At 43.2% G+C, this 15350-nt stretch overlaps 1 protein-coding gene across 1 annotated transcript in view; it reads right to left on the bottom strand.

Annotated features, from left to right (window-relative positions):
* Positions 1-15350, bottom strand: part of LOC138745052 (meckelin-like) — a 91979-nt gene that overhangs the window by 33418 nt on the left and 43211 nt on the right. Inside the window, exons 11-16 of the mRNA XM_069902127.1 lie at positions 14698-14763; positions 13402-13546; positions 12028-12136; positions 8828-8921; positions 7778-7834; positions 2006-2104 (exon numbers count right to left, since the gene is read on the bottom strand). Of these exons, the coding sequence (XP_069758228.1) occupies positions 2006-2104; positions 7778-7834; positions 8828-8921; positions 12028-12136; positions 13402-13546; positions 14698-14763 (570 nt within the window). The remainder of the gene's footprint in view (positions 1-2005; positions 2105-7777; positions 7835-8827; positions 8922-12027; positions 12137-13401; positions 13547-14697; positions 14764-15350) is intronic.

Genomic DNA, 15350 nt, shown 5'->3' with positions numbered 1-15350 from the left:
CTAACCTGTTTATCCTTTCCCTGAACTCAAGTCCTAGCAACATCCTTGTAAATCTTCTTTGCACTCTTCCAATCTCATTGATATATTTCCTGTAGATAGGTGGCAGATACTTGTGTCTCCTGGGATATTTACAGCATGGCTTTGAAAATGAATCAATTTTACTCCCTTGATTAAAGTCACGGAAGGGGTTGCACAACAACTGGGATAATAATCTAGATCATGTCTAGATCGGGAACAGCTTTGCTAGATGACAGAGTTCTCCTGGGCCCGAACCCTTACCTCAGAAATTGCTACTCCAGTGAGCTGCTGTGACAATTTTAGTTGCTGTTCCTCTTCAATGCACCCCACCTACAGTCCTAAATATACACAGTCTTATGCTCAGATGGTCAAATTAACATTGCACTTTAGCACAATTCTATCCCCAGAGAAAGGTCTCCAGAGACAGGCTTGTGGATGGAAGAAAGCAATAATAAACTAGACTGTGAACATAGCATTGATATGGAAAAGCACATCTACTGTGAGATTATTCTTTTCCTAGAAGGGTCAAAACAACAAGACACTCAGCAACTTGGGCCAATGCTGACAAGTACTCTCTGCTGCAACTGTTAAAATAATGTTCAGTCCATCTCCGTGATGTATTGCTTACTCCAAGTGGAAGGCCTTCACAAATCAAGATAAAGTTGGGAGTCAGACTTAGGAACAATGATTGATGAGCGATGCTGGTCAGACCTGTGTCGGAACAGCATGACCACGATTATTAACGCACGGTGTAGGCTGGTGCAGTGTAACTTTCTCCACCAGCTACATTCGACATCGCAAAAATTGAGTAAGGCTAAACCAGAAATTTCAGACCAATGCTTCAGATGTGGCATTGTGCCAGGAACCTTTGTGCATGCAACCTGGACACGTATCAAGGTGAGACCCGTTTGGGTGGATCTAGGTCAAGTTCTAGAAAAAATTCATCAGTAAAGAATTCCCAGAGCTGTTCCTGTTGGGAAACATGATGGACATAAGGTTTAAGATGAAGCTGTCCAAATTCCAAATCTAATTTGTAATGATCACATTGGTAGTGGCCAGGAAGTGCATAGCGGTTACCTGGAAATTTGACTCCCAGTTGGGCATTGCACGCTGAAATACAGAAATGCAAAGCTGTGTTCCCCTGGAGAAAATTACCTATAACTTAAGGAAAAAATATAACATTTTCCTAAATATTTTGCAACCACATTTAAGTTTTCTAGGAGCACAGTTACAGAGTGGATTTGCATATCTCGCTGCCCTGCATTCCTTCTATCCTTCTACTGAGGGAGGGGTGGGGGGTCCATTCCAACCCAATCAAGTAGGTGCTGGTTGTTGGGCCATGATAAATCTCTGATGTGCTCCTTACCTTTGTCGTGGGTATCTTGAATGTTGTGCGCAACTGTGGTCTGTTAGTGTGGGGAAGTGGGAAGAAAAATTGGCTTGGACTCAACGGCAAATTTTGTGTATAAAGGTTAACTGTAATTTGTGATTGATTACTAGAAATGGTTTTGAGTTTGAAAATTAAAAATAAAATATTTTTTAAAAGTAATAATGTCCAGTCAGCACTGGGAATGAGGAACACAGGCAATGGCAGATAAAATTCGAGATACTCAGCTGAACATGAGGAAGATACAAGGACGAACATTGTCTGAAAGGTGCAGGAGATAACATTTATATGGAGCATTCTTTGGGAAATATTGGGGCTTCACCTCCCATCCTTTTCAAAACTGGATAGTTTTAGAATAGATTTGAGCCATTTGGTGTCTGTGAGGGAATGAACGTCTGCAGCGAGTTGGGGGGAGAAGGGGGATTGGATTGTCAATGGGGAGAGAGTGGGTTGGAAGTCTGCACACAGTATATGGTCTCTGTTTGTGGGAAGAGCATCAAGGTTGCAGCATGTCTAGACATGGTGTGCCAATACTGTGCTCTTTGTCTCCCTATACTTTACCTTTCTTTGTCCAAGACATAATGAGCGGCCTTTCCTTACCACAACGTCTATGAACTCGAGTCCACTCCTCCGCCTCCAGCTGCTCGTCTCCAACATGGCAGTGAAAACAGCCAAAGAACCAAGGACACCCAGAGCGATCTGTACAGGAAACCAGAGGGTGGTAGGTGGGTGCAATTGTAATGTTTAAAGAACATCTAAATAGGTTAATGGAGATAAATGGTTGAGAGCGTTTGAGGCTGATCGCATGACTACTTGGGTAGACAACTTGATTGGTACAGCCTACTTCATCAGACTATGATTTGTGGAGCATATCTATATGAAAAAGGTGAGAGTGCATCAGGATGGATACATTCCCAGGACTGGATGAGCTATATCCTAAGATGCTACGAGAAGCAAGGGAGGAAATAGTTAGGACCCTGACAGAGGCTTTAGGGGAGGTCCCAGAAGACATGACAGCTGATGTTGTTCCTTTATTTAAAAAGGGCAGCAGGGATAAGCCAAGTACAGACCAGTGAGTGTTACTAAGGGGCAGGATTGCATGTCCATGTGGTGGTGTTCAAGTACAAAGGCTCACAAGTGAAGATCAAGCTAAATTTAACCAAACTTAGCTAAATGGTGAGAAGGAGGGTTTGGGCATGGAAACAGAGAGCAGGTCTTGAAAATTATTTGGAATGAGTAAGCATCGGAAAGTTTGAGATTAAAATCATTAGGGCACTTTATGCCCATAGACAAAGCTTCTGCAGAGAGGCGCTGATAAAAACTTGGCAGAAATCCAATGAATGTCAATAGAAGTCTAACAGTGAAGGTGCTCACAGACTCATCCACCAGGGAAATGTTCTGCATTTAGCACTGTAAATGATGCGAGATCCAATCTGGTCAGAGATTGGCTCATTAACTCTGCTTTCATTGTCCAACTTAGTTAATGCCGTCCATTATAAGAAAACTTTCTGCCTTTTTATTGACATAGAACATAACAGGAATAAAATAGCGCTGGTATAGAAGACCATCCAAATCTGCAACAGATTCAAGGTTCGAGCATTATCTTGTCACTTGAATGTCTTTGTTTACTGACATTACCCAACCCCTTATCTGCCCTTCAACGATCTCAGGGTTTTGCTTAATCTCCAGTTTAAATAACCAGTTTGTTGAATTGTCCACACTTGATTGTTTTTAATCATCCTTTGTAAATAGGGATTTTTTTTTAAACAACACAGCATGAACCTTGTTTGGATTATAGAGTGGAAAGGTTGTGAAAAGAAACCCATTAAATAGGAAAAATCTGACAGTGTATGCAGGAGTCCATAAATTCCCACCATATCTGTTACTATATAGGAGGCAGTGGAACCATTATGTTTTAATGACTCGATTGTAGATGCCATCGCCAATGTTTATTGTCTGTTATGAACTACACTGAAGGAATAAGGATGTTAATTGTTTCAGGATGGAGGGCCAGCACTTTTATCTTGGGGCGATGATAACAAATACCAGAGGACATCAGTTAAAGGTGAGTGGACGAAAGTTCAGGGAAGATGCCAGATGTGAGGTTTTTTTTATACTCAGAGAGTGGTGGGTGCCTGGAGTGCATTGCCAGTAGTGGTGGTGGAGGTTGGCATGATAGGGATATTCAAAAGACTCTTAGACAGGCACATCGAGGATTATAGGTGTAAGGTAGGGTGCATATCAGGTGGAATAGGTTTCCATGGGCTGAAGAGCCTGTACTGGGCTGTTATGCTCAATGTTCTGTAGTTCTTCTTTTATTTCTTTGGCTTGGCTTCGCGGACGAAGATTAATGGAGGGGTAAGGTCCACGTCAGCTGCAGGCTCGTTTGTGGCCGAAAAGTCCGATGCGGGACAGGCAGACATGGTTGCAAGGGAAAATTGGTGGGTTGGGGTTGGGTGTTGGGTTTTACCTCCTTTGTCTTTTGTCAGTGAGGTGGGCTCTGCGGTCTTCTTCAAAGGAGATTGCTGCCCGCCGAACTGTGAGGCGCCAAGATGCACGGTTTGAGGCGATATCAGCCCACTGGTGGTGGTCAATGTGGCAGGCACCAAGAGATTTCTTTAGGCAGTCCTTGTACCTCTTCTTTGGTGCACCTCTGTCACGGTGGCCAGTGGAGAGCTCGCCATATAACACGATCTTGGAAAGGTGATGGTCCTCCATTCTGGAGACGTGACCTACCCAGCGCAGTTGGATCTTCAGCAGCGTGGATTCGATGCTGTCGACCTCTGCCATCTCGAGTACTTCGATTTTGGTGATGAAGTCGCTCCAATGAATATTAAGGATGGAGCGGAGACAACGCTGGTGGAAGCGTTCTAGGAGCCGTAGGTGATGCCGGTAGAGGACCCATGATTCGAAGCCGAACAGGAGTGTGGGTATGACAACGGCTCTGTATACGCTAATCTTTTTGAGGTTTTTCAGTTGGTTGTTTTTCCAGACTTTTTTGTGTAGTCTTCCAAAGGCGCTATTTGCCTTGGCGAGTCTGTTGTCTATCTCATTGTCGATCCTTGCATCTGATGAAATGGTGCAGCCGAGATAGGTAAACTGGTTGACCGTTTTGAGTTTTGTGTGCCCGATAGAGATGTGGGGGGGCTGGTAGTCATGGTGGGGAGCTGGCTGATGGAGGACCTCAGTTTTCTTCAGGCTGACTTCCAGGCCAAACATTTTGGCAGTTTCCGCAAAACAGGACGTCAAGTGCTGAAGAGCTGGCTCTGAATGGGCAACTAAAGCGGCATCGTCTGCAAAGAGTAGTTCAAGGACAAGTTGCTCTTGTGTCTTAGTGTGAGCTTGCAGGTGCCTCAGATTGAAGATTGAAGAGTTCTGTAGTTAACGTGAACTAAAATACAGTAAAAAGCTTTGTTTTAAGTGCTATCCAGGCAATCCAACTCATATAGCAGGTGGTGGTACAATAAATAAATTAGATGTCAGAGTATGGAGTTGTGTTACAGCCATCAAATGGTGCAAGGAACAGAGAATAATATATAAGCAGAGTTTAGGGAATAGAGAAAGTACAGTTCTGAACAATGATGCAATGGAATTGGCTTGTGCCACATCCCGTTTGGAAATAACAGACTTCCATCCACATTGGATGGAAGAAAGCTGGATAGGTTTTCCTTAGTGATATTTTAAAGAACTTCTGCCCCAAAAACGTCAGTTATATATCTTTACCTCCTATGGACGCTGCAAGAGCTGCCGAGTTCCTCCAGCATTTCTGTGTTTCTACTACAATCCCCCAGGATTGCACACTTTAATATACCACAGATTTTCCTGACAACTCAGTCATGATATGGTCACCATTACAGAGACCAACATTATTTTAATTGCCATTTTTCTTCATAATGTCAATTTCAAATTCCCTTGCTGACATAGTTGTGTTTGAACTCAACCACGACGGATTAATAGTTGTGAAATGTGACTGCTGGTCAAGAGCTTAATTACCATGCCCCATGATTAACACTAGCTTCTTTTAAACTGCAGCACCTGGGTAGCCCTCCTGAGACCCGGGTGCCATTACTGGGGCAAATGTGCTGGAAGCACCTTTTAAATGGCAGGGGGAATTTACCCATTAAATCGCCAACCCGCAATGACGCATCAAGTACTCACCAGAAGTACTACCGGATTTTCAGATGCAGGCTGCCCAGTGATGCACGCACGCAAGCACTGATGTCACTGGAATAAGCAGGTCGGCCATTTTCATTTTTAAATCGCTTGTGGACGCGACCTAGGTAAGTTTAACTGGGTTCCCTGACTACCTCTGAGGTAGGTCAAGGACCCGATTGGATTCTGACAGGGTTGACCGGGCCGGACCTTTTCTAACTGCCTCGTAACTGGGGCTCAAACCATGCAAATTGCCCAGTTAACCCTGTTTTACACAGCAGTTTGAAAGGGCCTACTGTCTCATCTAGATAGTGGCCTAGTTAGCATTAGTACCCAAGAATAAGATTGCTTGTTGGGGAAATCAGACAATCTAGCCCTACGATCTTCCTCAATCCAACCAGTGATGAATTATTGTATCCATTAATGAAGTGGAGGCAGGCTGGGACTTAAAACAGAGGTGACTGTAAGTCTGTTTACTCAGCACCACCTGTTCAAACAGCTGTCTCAAATGTGAACTTCGACAAAGAGATAAAATCAAGCTGATTTTCACCTAATTCCTAGCTCGCCTACAACGTACATCAGCTGAAACATTGGGAGTTGAGTCGGGCTTTACCATGCTGGACTGGCTCAATGCTTTAACCAGGCCAGGATGATCTGCTTCGTGTCCTCTGTTCTTGACCAACAGCACTGGTGTGTTGTGTCACAAATCACCTTTGCCCCCTTTCCTTTAAGTGCCTCCAAGTCAGGGTCTTATACAAGAAAAAGTAATCACATGCAGGTTGGATTCCATTTGGCAAACATCAGGTTAAGTGGTTCTCTACATTTTTCTTTCCACTCACATGCCACTTTAAATAATCCCTATGCCATCGGTGCTCTGTGATTAGTAAGGGATTGCTTAAGGGGGGATGTGAATGGGAAGGGTTGAGAATCACTGCTCTAGATCCAATTGTCACTAAAATATTTTGCTTGAGAAAAATTGTAATTTCCTTTGGAGTTATGAAACCATGCACATAATGAGTCAATTTGAGACGATTAAAAGTTTTCAAACTTTTTCTTTCCACCAACATATTGCCTTCAGGAATCCCTTACTAATCGCGGAGCACCGATGGTATAAGGAATACTTAAAATGGTATGTGAGTGGAGAGAATAAGGTTGCGAACGACTGGCTTAAATTTTAGAGATGAGCACATCAAAAATGTACCTCACAGAATGTAGTGATGGAGGAGAGTGACATAATAGAAATTACATGCACAAAACCAATCGCATTACTGTCTCTGGAAGTGAATGTGTAGTCACTTGGAGCAGACCTGCCAAGTTGAAGTAATAAGCTTTAAGATGTCCTCTTCAAGTTCAGGGTCAGGATTTTATTTAATCGCCTGATATGCAGTTTTCTTGGATTAATGGTACATCATGAAAGGGTTGACGTTGTGGATTTCCAAAGTGCTTTTTAGGTTTGACTTACAAGGGTGTTAACTGTACATAATAGAAATCCAGATTCCCGACTAAAGCCTCATCGGACCCAAAATGTTGCTTGCCTTGTATTTCCTCTGGACACTGCATGACTTGCTGAATTTCTCCACCATTTTTGTGGATTGCACTCGGCCCCAGCATCTGCAGATTATTTTGTTTACCCAAGAACCCAGAGGTCTGGATTCACGGTCCAGGGACATATCGGAGTCCCAAACAGCAGTGTTGGAAATCAAATTAATTCACAGGTCTGGACAGGAAAAAAAAACTGCTGTGAAATGTAAAATGAAAGCAAGATTGGAATGGTGACCATAAAATTATAGAATTATGGGGGAGGGGGGCGGGGGGAAATCTGGTTCACTGACGTCCTTCAGGAAAGTAAATCTGCAGTGCTGACCGCTGTGGTCTAATTGGTAGACCAGATACATGGTAAAGTGATTCACTGCCCAAAGAAGCAAAGCCTTCACTTACTCAAGGACGTTGTGAGGACAGACTATAAATGCTGATCCCTGTTAGTGACATAGGCTTGCCGTGAACAAGCAAAGACCTCACAATAAGATCTCTGCTCCTCGGTATCACGAGTTCTTCACATAATGAGCCACAACTGAACAAGTTTTAAAATAATTTCATAAAGGATTTATACCACTGATGAGAAGAAATGATGCTACCCAGTGATTGTATTGGCTGGTTACATTTCAGTGCCATTAATGGACGGTAAAGTCATAATGTGATTTTTTTTAACTCTCTACTCACATCTGTGTCTCTCTTGGCTGCAGCCTGGTTCATCTCATACAGAACAGTAAATGTCACCTGGGAAGGGGGGTGGAGGAGAAAGCAATAAATAATCAGCTCTCAGCCATCAATCTAATTATGTAACCAGGGCAACCCCCATTACAGAGTCAATGTTCAATTGTTCAGGACAGCACCATAGCTAAAGAATACCTTGCCTCAAGTATTCTCTGTCAGTGCATTTGACTGATTGAAAACAAACTCAGTTACTTCTGAACCAGTTTACTTCACTGACAGTCACCGATATGGGTTTGGGGACGTTAAATTACTGCTAAAAGACTGCTCAACCTAGTCCCGAGGCAAGATTTCAATCTGACATTTTCCTCAACAGATGCTGCCTGACCTGCTGTGTTCCTCCAGCAGTTTTTTTTTGCTCTAGATTCCAGCATCTGCAGCCTCTGGTGTCTCCAACTCACCCTCCTTCCCCATTTGTCTCTGCCAGGTTCAGGGGAAGCTTCAGTATGTTGAAGGGTGTTAACTGTCACGACAGAGTGATCGGACTGACCGGTGTAGGTGAATTTGAGGAAGTTAGGGAACACACTGGGGAGGTAAGTAACTGGAATGTAAAGTGTGTAAAGAAAATGATGAGAACATAAAGGGAGAACTCGATCTCTGCCAGTCCATGGGATTAGATTTATATTCATATTGTCTCTTCTCGTATAGGAATCTGGCTCATTGTGCCAATGTTGTCTCATTCCTCCACTTATTTCAGTTTCACGTGCCTAACAACGTCCTCTGATTCTCCTGCAGCCTATAACACAAAGGGTAGCTTACAGTGGCCAACTCGCATGTCTTTGGAATGTGGGAGCAAACCAGAATAGGAGGAAACCCACATGGTCAAACTCCACAGAAGCAGCTCCAGAACTCAGAATCTAATCTGTAATATTTAGCGTTTGTCTACTTGCTCAGGCACATTGGAGGGTTAAAGCTGAATTTACTCTGCGGTGAAATAACCGTTTGATCAGAGGTCTTTCCCCTCTAACAGCTCAGTGCGGGGATGGGTGCAGAACCTACCTGTGCTTGTGCCTGGAGATCTTCTGTCTGAGCGTATCGTACGGTCAGTAAAAATGGTGCTTTGCTGGTTGGGTTGTTAGTTGGCAGATAGGTCCTGTATTGAGATAAAGGATTTCATTTAATCACAGGCACCTGGAAGGATCTTAGTGATGTGTCTGGTTTGTCAAATCCTATATTGAGCTCTATGAACATCCACGGGAGTATCAAGTTTTTCAATTTATAGATACAGTAACAGGTTGTGGTGATATAACCACCACTATAGCCACTGTCCTACCAGCCGACTGCAGGGGGAAACCACTGTACCTGCAGGTAGGCAACTTGGGAGGCTAGCCCCAGCTGCCTGCTGTCGATCACTGGCCCATATAAAGACCTGAGCCGGCCCCTCCCTGATCAGTTGGGCACATGAAACCAGAGATTACACAGACCATGGTGTTCATTTTAAGCTGATTAAAGCCTATAGTACAGTCTTCTCGAGTTTTTTGTCTGCTTACTGCACCACACAGGCCCTTCATCACAACCATGATGCTCAAATACACCCACGTGACCAAGTAACCTACTAACCCACCAGATCTTTGAAGGGTGGTAGGAAACCAGAGCATCTGGGGAAAACCCACGCAGTCACAAGGCAATCGTACAAACTCAGTACAGACAGCAGTGGATTCAAACCCGTGTCAATGCGCTAATCACTATTACTAATCGTGTCACCCTCATAATATAAACAATTAAGCTTCCTATTTTCATTTTTAATTTCGACATACAGCACGGTAACAACCCTTTCGGCCCACAAGTGCATGCTGCTCAATTACACCCAAATAACCTACAACCCCCGGTACATTTTGAACAGTGGAAGGAAACCAGAACTCCCCAGGGAAAACCCACACAGACACAGGGAGAATGTACAAATTCCTTACAGACAGTACCAAATTTAACCCTGGCGCTGTAATTATTACTGCCCAGAAAAATTAAAATAACCAGCCGGCCATCAAAGTTCCCATCATCAAATTATAAAATGATGCTGGGAAGGGATGAAGATTGCAGATCTACATGCAGTGCCTGCCAGGGGTCATAGAGAGGGAGCATCTCTACATTCTCGAGGACAGAGCGCTTAGGGGTGGGTCTGATGGGTTCACAAAATTGCAAGAGGTTTTTAAAGAATGAACAGGGAGAATTTTGTTTTCTGCTAAAGAGAAAGAGAAAATCTAAAAGTGGTTAAGATTAGAAAGTCTGTAAATATCAAGCAGGGAAATGAAGAGAATATCCTTCAGCCAGAATGCAGTTGAGATGAGAAGAACGGAGAGATTTAAGAAGGTGGAGAAACAAGAGAAGGAAATAGGGAGGGTAAATCATGAGGGGAGTTAAACAAGAAACAAAGAACTTTCCTGAACACATATACATGTACTTAGAATTAGAGGGTAGTTAGGTGAATCGTGATAAGCTAAAGATTGATTAATTATGTGTGAAGAAAATTGAAAGCAACTTTTAAGTAACCACTGTCTTGGTGAATTTCTGCTGCTGTTGGTTTTTGGGAGTCCTCTGGGCTCGTAACACCTTCCATATCCAAAGACTTGTGATTCTTAGGCTAATTAGCCACTGCAAATTAGTAAAATCCCAGAAATGCTGGAGGAACTCAGCAGATCTCATGTCGCCCAAAAGAGGCAAAGATATATTAATGATGTTTTGGGCCTGAGCCCTTCCTCAAGATTTTACCACCATCACAGTGTCTGCAGACCTTCATGTTTTACAGCCATTGTAAATTATATCTATTGTGTAGGTGAGTGGGAGAGTCTGGGGGTGATGGGGCATGGTTATTGTAGCGGTTAGCACCAGCAACCCAGCTTCGAATCCGATGCCGTCTGTAAGGAGTTTGTACGTTCTCGCCGCAAACTGCGTAGGTTTCCTCCAAGAACTCTGGTTTCCTCCCACCCTTCAAAATGTATGGGGGTTGGCGGGGAGCAGACGCTTGTGGGCTGGAAGGGCCTGTTACCAGGTTTAGGTCCAATTTAAAATGTAAACATTTAAAATAGATTTTGAGGTAAATTCGTGGGATTTCTATATGACCGTCTCCCAGGACTAGGAGACTTGGAATGAAACTTCTCCAGGAGAGTTGTTTGAACAGGGCAAAAGGCGATGACGTTTGGATCAGCAGAGGGTGGTAGAAGATCCTTTGTATTAAGGATAAGGGCAGAATAGGCTGGAATGATCAAATACCTATTGCCACATGCTCCAACTTACTGAGTTAATAATTAGACATTTTGTTTGAATGGTGGAATGGAAAAAGAGAAAAACATTAAATAGAGCTTATATAAACTTGACTGTCACCTCAGGTCATTGTGGAGCACATCACAGTCATCAAGTCCTTATGCAGTAGAATAACATGGACAACATAGTAATGTGTGCAGAGCAGGGTCCCACATTGGTCAGATATCCATGGCCTGGTTGGTTGATGAATGCTGGCCAGGATAGCCACTGTAAGATCCCTGATCTTCTTCAGGACAGTACTCTGGGATGGTTATGCCCACACAAGAGAGCAGAAGGGGCATCGGCTGTCATCTCACCCAAAAGACAATGCCACCGATGGCACAGCATTCCTTCAGTGGAGAAGGTTATCAAATTTATTTGTCATAATTGCACAACCTGCTGAACAAGTTGACTTCACTGTATCTCAGAGAACATGAAAATAAACAATTCAATTTCACAATCACACTTGGGCAATCTTAAGTGGTCATTTCACCCACTCATCTGTCAGTCTTTGGAATATGGAATTAAACAAGAGCACCTGGAGGAAAATAATATGGTTGGGGGAGAGATGTGTAAACTCCACACGGACAGCACCCAAAGTCAGGATGACCCTGAGGTCATTACGACTCGAGGGGCAAAAGTTGCACCGTAGTGTATCCCAGTGGTCTGTCGTGCAGATCCGGTGGTCTGCTGTGAGAATCCAGTGGCCCAATATGTGGATCCAGTCACTGTGCAGATCTAGCAATCCACCACACAGATCCAGTGACCCACTGTGAAGTTCCAGTGATTGACCCACCACGCAGACCCACCAATCACAAGATGGGAAAGGAAAGTAATTGGTTAGTTATCGAAGCTCAAGCCAGTGGCACAGAGCATAAATCGGGAATGAGCAGCCTCTCTAATTAAATAGGACCAACAGAGTTACAGGAAAAGCATGTATTCCTGTTCTGGAATCTTCTCACCTTAGGACAAGGTCTTCAGCATAGGTGACTGAGCTGGGTGGGTTACTGAGACTACCCCTCCTCCCTGTCAGGCCATCAACTAAAAAGAATCTCCTTATCGCTCCAGTACCTGTGAAGAAAGAATCTCATTCAGCGAATTTCTCTGACACAAGACACTCCAAACGTTTCTAACGCCAACGAAACACTTTTGTAGTCACTCTTGTAGAAGATGTGCAGTTAATTTCTGCACAGCAAGCTCCCACAAAGGGCAGGATGATAAACTCAGATAAATTGGTGGTGTTGCCTGAGTGAATCATCTTGTAAAAACACAACACTGGAGAAACTCAGCAGGTCAGACAGCGTCCCCTTAATACAGCAAAGATAGATACAGAACCGACGTTTCAGTCTGGAGCCCCTCATCAAGGTATGAGCAAAATCTCGATGAAGGGGCTTAAGCCCAAAATGTCGGTTCTGTATCTTTATCTTTGCTGTATAAAGGGGACGCTGTCTGACCTGCTGAGTTTCTCCACCATCGTGTTTTTACTTCAACTCGTTGTCTGAAGACTTTCATGCTTTACTCATGGATAATATTATCGTCCTTTTTCAAAATAATCCAGCTGAGATTGCATTCAATACCGGGTTTAACACCTCAACTGAAAGCAAGCACCTAAAGTGCAATGTTCCCTTCATTCTGTCCTGGATTGCAAACCAAGCTTTGTGCTACAGTCTCTGAAGTTCAGAGAAAATTTACACAACAATGGGAGGCCATTTTACCCCATCATACTCATGCAAATCAAAAAATAGTTTGCATGTCTAATCCAAGAAGAGCTGTGGTCTGCAGAAGCATGGGCCCAGTTGGTCACAACTCCTCCAGCACACACAATGTGATGAAGTCTCCCCATGAACCACCCTCTCAGGCAGTTGGACCAGGCCAGGGGGTATAATTGGGTGGCACATGAATGAGGGGTGAAAGGACCTGTTACCGTGCGGTATGTCTGAACTAAAAATAAAGAGATAATAACTGATAATAATAATTGGATCAAGGTGTCCAAGATCAAGACAGGTTTACAATGAATAAACAGAGGGAGGCAGATGGTTCTGTCAGGGATACAGAATTTATATTAAGAGGATACAAGAATAGATACTTTTACCAGGTTCTTAGCTGAAACCTGGTGCCTCTATGGGTAACAGGAGAAGAAACATTCAGCTCTTATGAAATGGAATTGGATGATGACAAGAAAATATCAGTGGGGCTTTGGGGATGAGAGCAGGGATGTAGTCTACAGTAAGCTGATAGAAATTTGATGAGCTATGGGACCTTCTTCCCTGCTATAACCATTCTAGGACCACCTCGCCATTACTGCTTCTGCAGAGTTCATGAAAGTAGCGACTTACTCAAACCGTTTCTGTCTAGATTTAGACTGTGTACTGGGATAGGCCACACCCTTGGCTGTCCTTGGTCATCCTTGTAGTAAAGAAAGAGCTCAAAAAGCACCGGCTCCGGGAATCTGCGGAGAAGGTCTGAGATTCGTATCGTGCACTGAAATGAAACAACACACATCACTCGCTGATGGACACATTGTCTTCAAACCTGGCTCCATTTGTTCAAGAAATCGTTTCAGCAATTGTAAAGCAAGGTTGATTTGGAGGCAAAAACTTTGTCCTGAAATCTTGCATGATCAAGATTCTTCTATTGAGATCAAATAGCTCTCAGGCTATTCAATCAATAAATCTTTTATTATCTAATCTCAAAGCTGTTAGGAGCTCCAATAGTATTAAAGGGTCACGGCCTGTAATCTTTCACACTCACAATAAAACCACTCCACGTGTCAAGATCCATACACGATTGAAAGATTCCCACTGGGGCGTTCATGACATTCCCCACAAGTACTGCCCCCTTGTAGGCAGGTAGCAGTGACAAGTATCACAGCCATTGTGTCGTAAATGTAGCAATCTGCTTCCTAAATGACTGCCAAATCTGTGGCCCAATACATTAGGCCATATTGTGGCAGGATCCAATCAGATCCTTTTAGCATGGGAGAGGCCAGGGTGTTCCCATTATATGTTTTAACTCTTCCCCACCCTAGTCTTCCCTTCTACTCCATCTACCCTCCATTATAGACCGAGAACAACTCTGACCTGTGTGAAACACAAGCTGGCTTCTCAATCTTTTAAATAGTAGAAATTTTTTAAATGTTAAAAAACATACAGCATGTTATCAAGCCCCTTCTGGCCCACGAATCCATGTCCCCAAATACCAAGTAACCTATGGCCTTCATACATTTTGAAGGGGGGGGGGTGGAGGACACCAGAACGGCTAAAGGAAACCCAGGCAGACACAAGGAGAATGTACATACTCCTGACAGACAATGCTGGATTCAAACCCAGGTCACTGGGCTCCCTAGTAGTGTTGCGCTAACAGCTATGCAAGCCATGCTGCCCAAACCAAACCACACAGTAGTGATTTCTTAAAGCAAGGATGTCACAACATAGAGCTTTTCCTGTCCGTACCACCTGATTTGAGAAAAAATCAGTGCCCACTTAATCACCAAAAGTGAGGGCAATCCAGTTCCAAAGCTTTTAGAACTTGCAGGCAAAGCAACAAGGGAGGAAATTTTCATTAATATCTTTAGATTCAAGATCAACAAACATGGTCCAAGACATTCTGCAACTGTTTTCATCAACACTCACCGACTGGGCATAGAAAGAGCCAAATTTGTATGCTGCGTCCAGCAGAGTTTGTGTGTCGGGACATAGCTGTTAACAAACAAAGGTCGTGTTAGACAGAGTGAACCATTTAGTGTGTGTGGTCTATGAGGCAGATAGTCATTCATTCTAGTAAGAACAGGCCAAGTGCAAACCATCTAGACAAAGGACCAGCATTTGTGGTTATCATTTTGGAGAAGCTGTCAACATTTCCTATCATTACTTTGTGAAGTGTCAACACCTAGAACATGAACTGGCACAGTTATGTCCATGAGGTAGAATCAATGATTAGCTGCACCTTAATTGGGACAACTGTTAAATATTCAACAGAGTTAATTAACACTGAATGAGTGAAATGATATTGGCCTCTTCATGTGTCCTATTGAAAAATGATTAAAATAACCCCATTAAAAATATGATGCTCAATTAACAGACTTAATGTTTTTTTAAACCAAAATTTATGCTATTCTGGGCCAAATAAACTTTATATTTTTACGCAGAGATATAAATGCTTTTTCAAAATAACAATTTCAAATTACAATTTCAGAATATTTTTAAATGAGTTCTGTTTTTAAATGTTTTTCACTGCTCAGTTTTTGCCTCCAGCAGGATGAGTGTCCAGTTTGTGCATCTCAGTA

Source organism: Narcine bancroftii, chromosome 10 (assembly GCF_036971445.1).
Source record: "Narcine bancroftii isolate sNarBan1 chromosome 10, sNarBan1.hap1, whole genome shotgun sequence".
NCBI lineage: Eukaryota > Metazoa > Chordata > Chondrichthyes > Torpediniformes > Narcinidae > Narcine > Narcine bancroftii.
The sequence above is the reverse complement of the archived record's forward strand: the minus strand, read 5'-3'. Positions and strand labels throughout refer to the sequence as shown.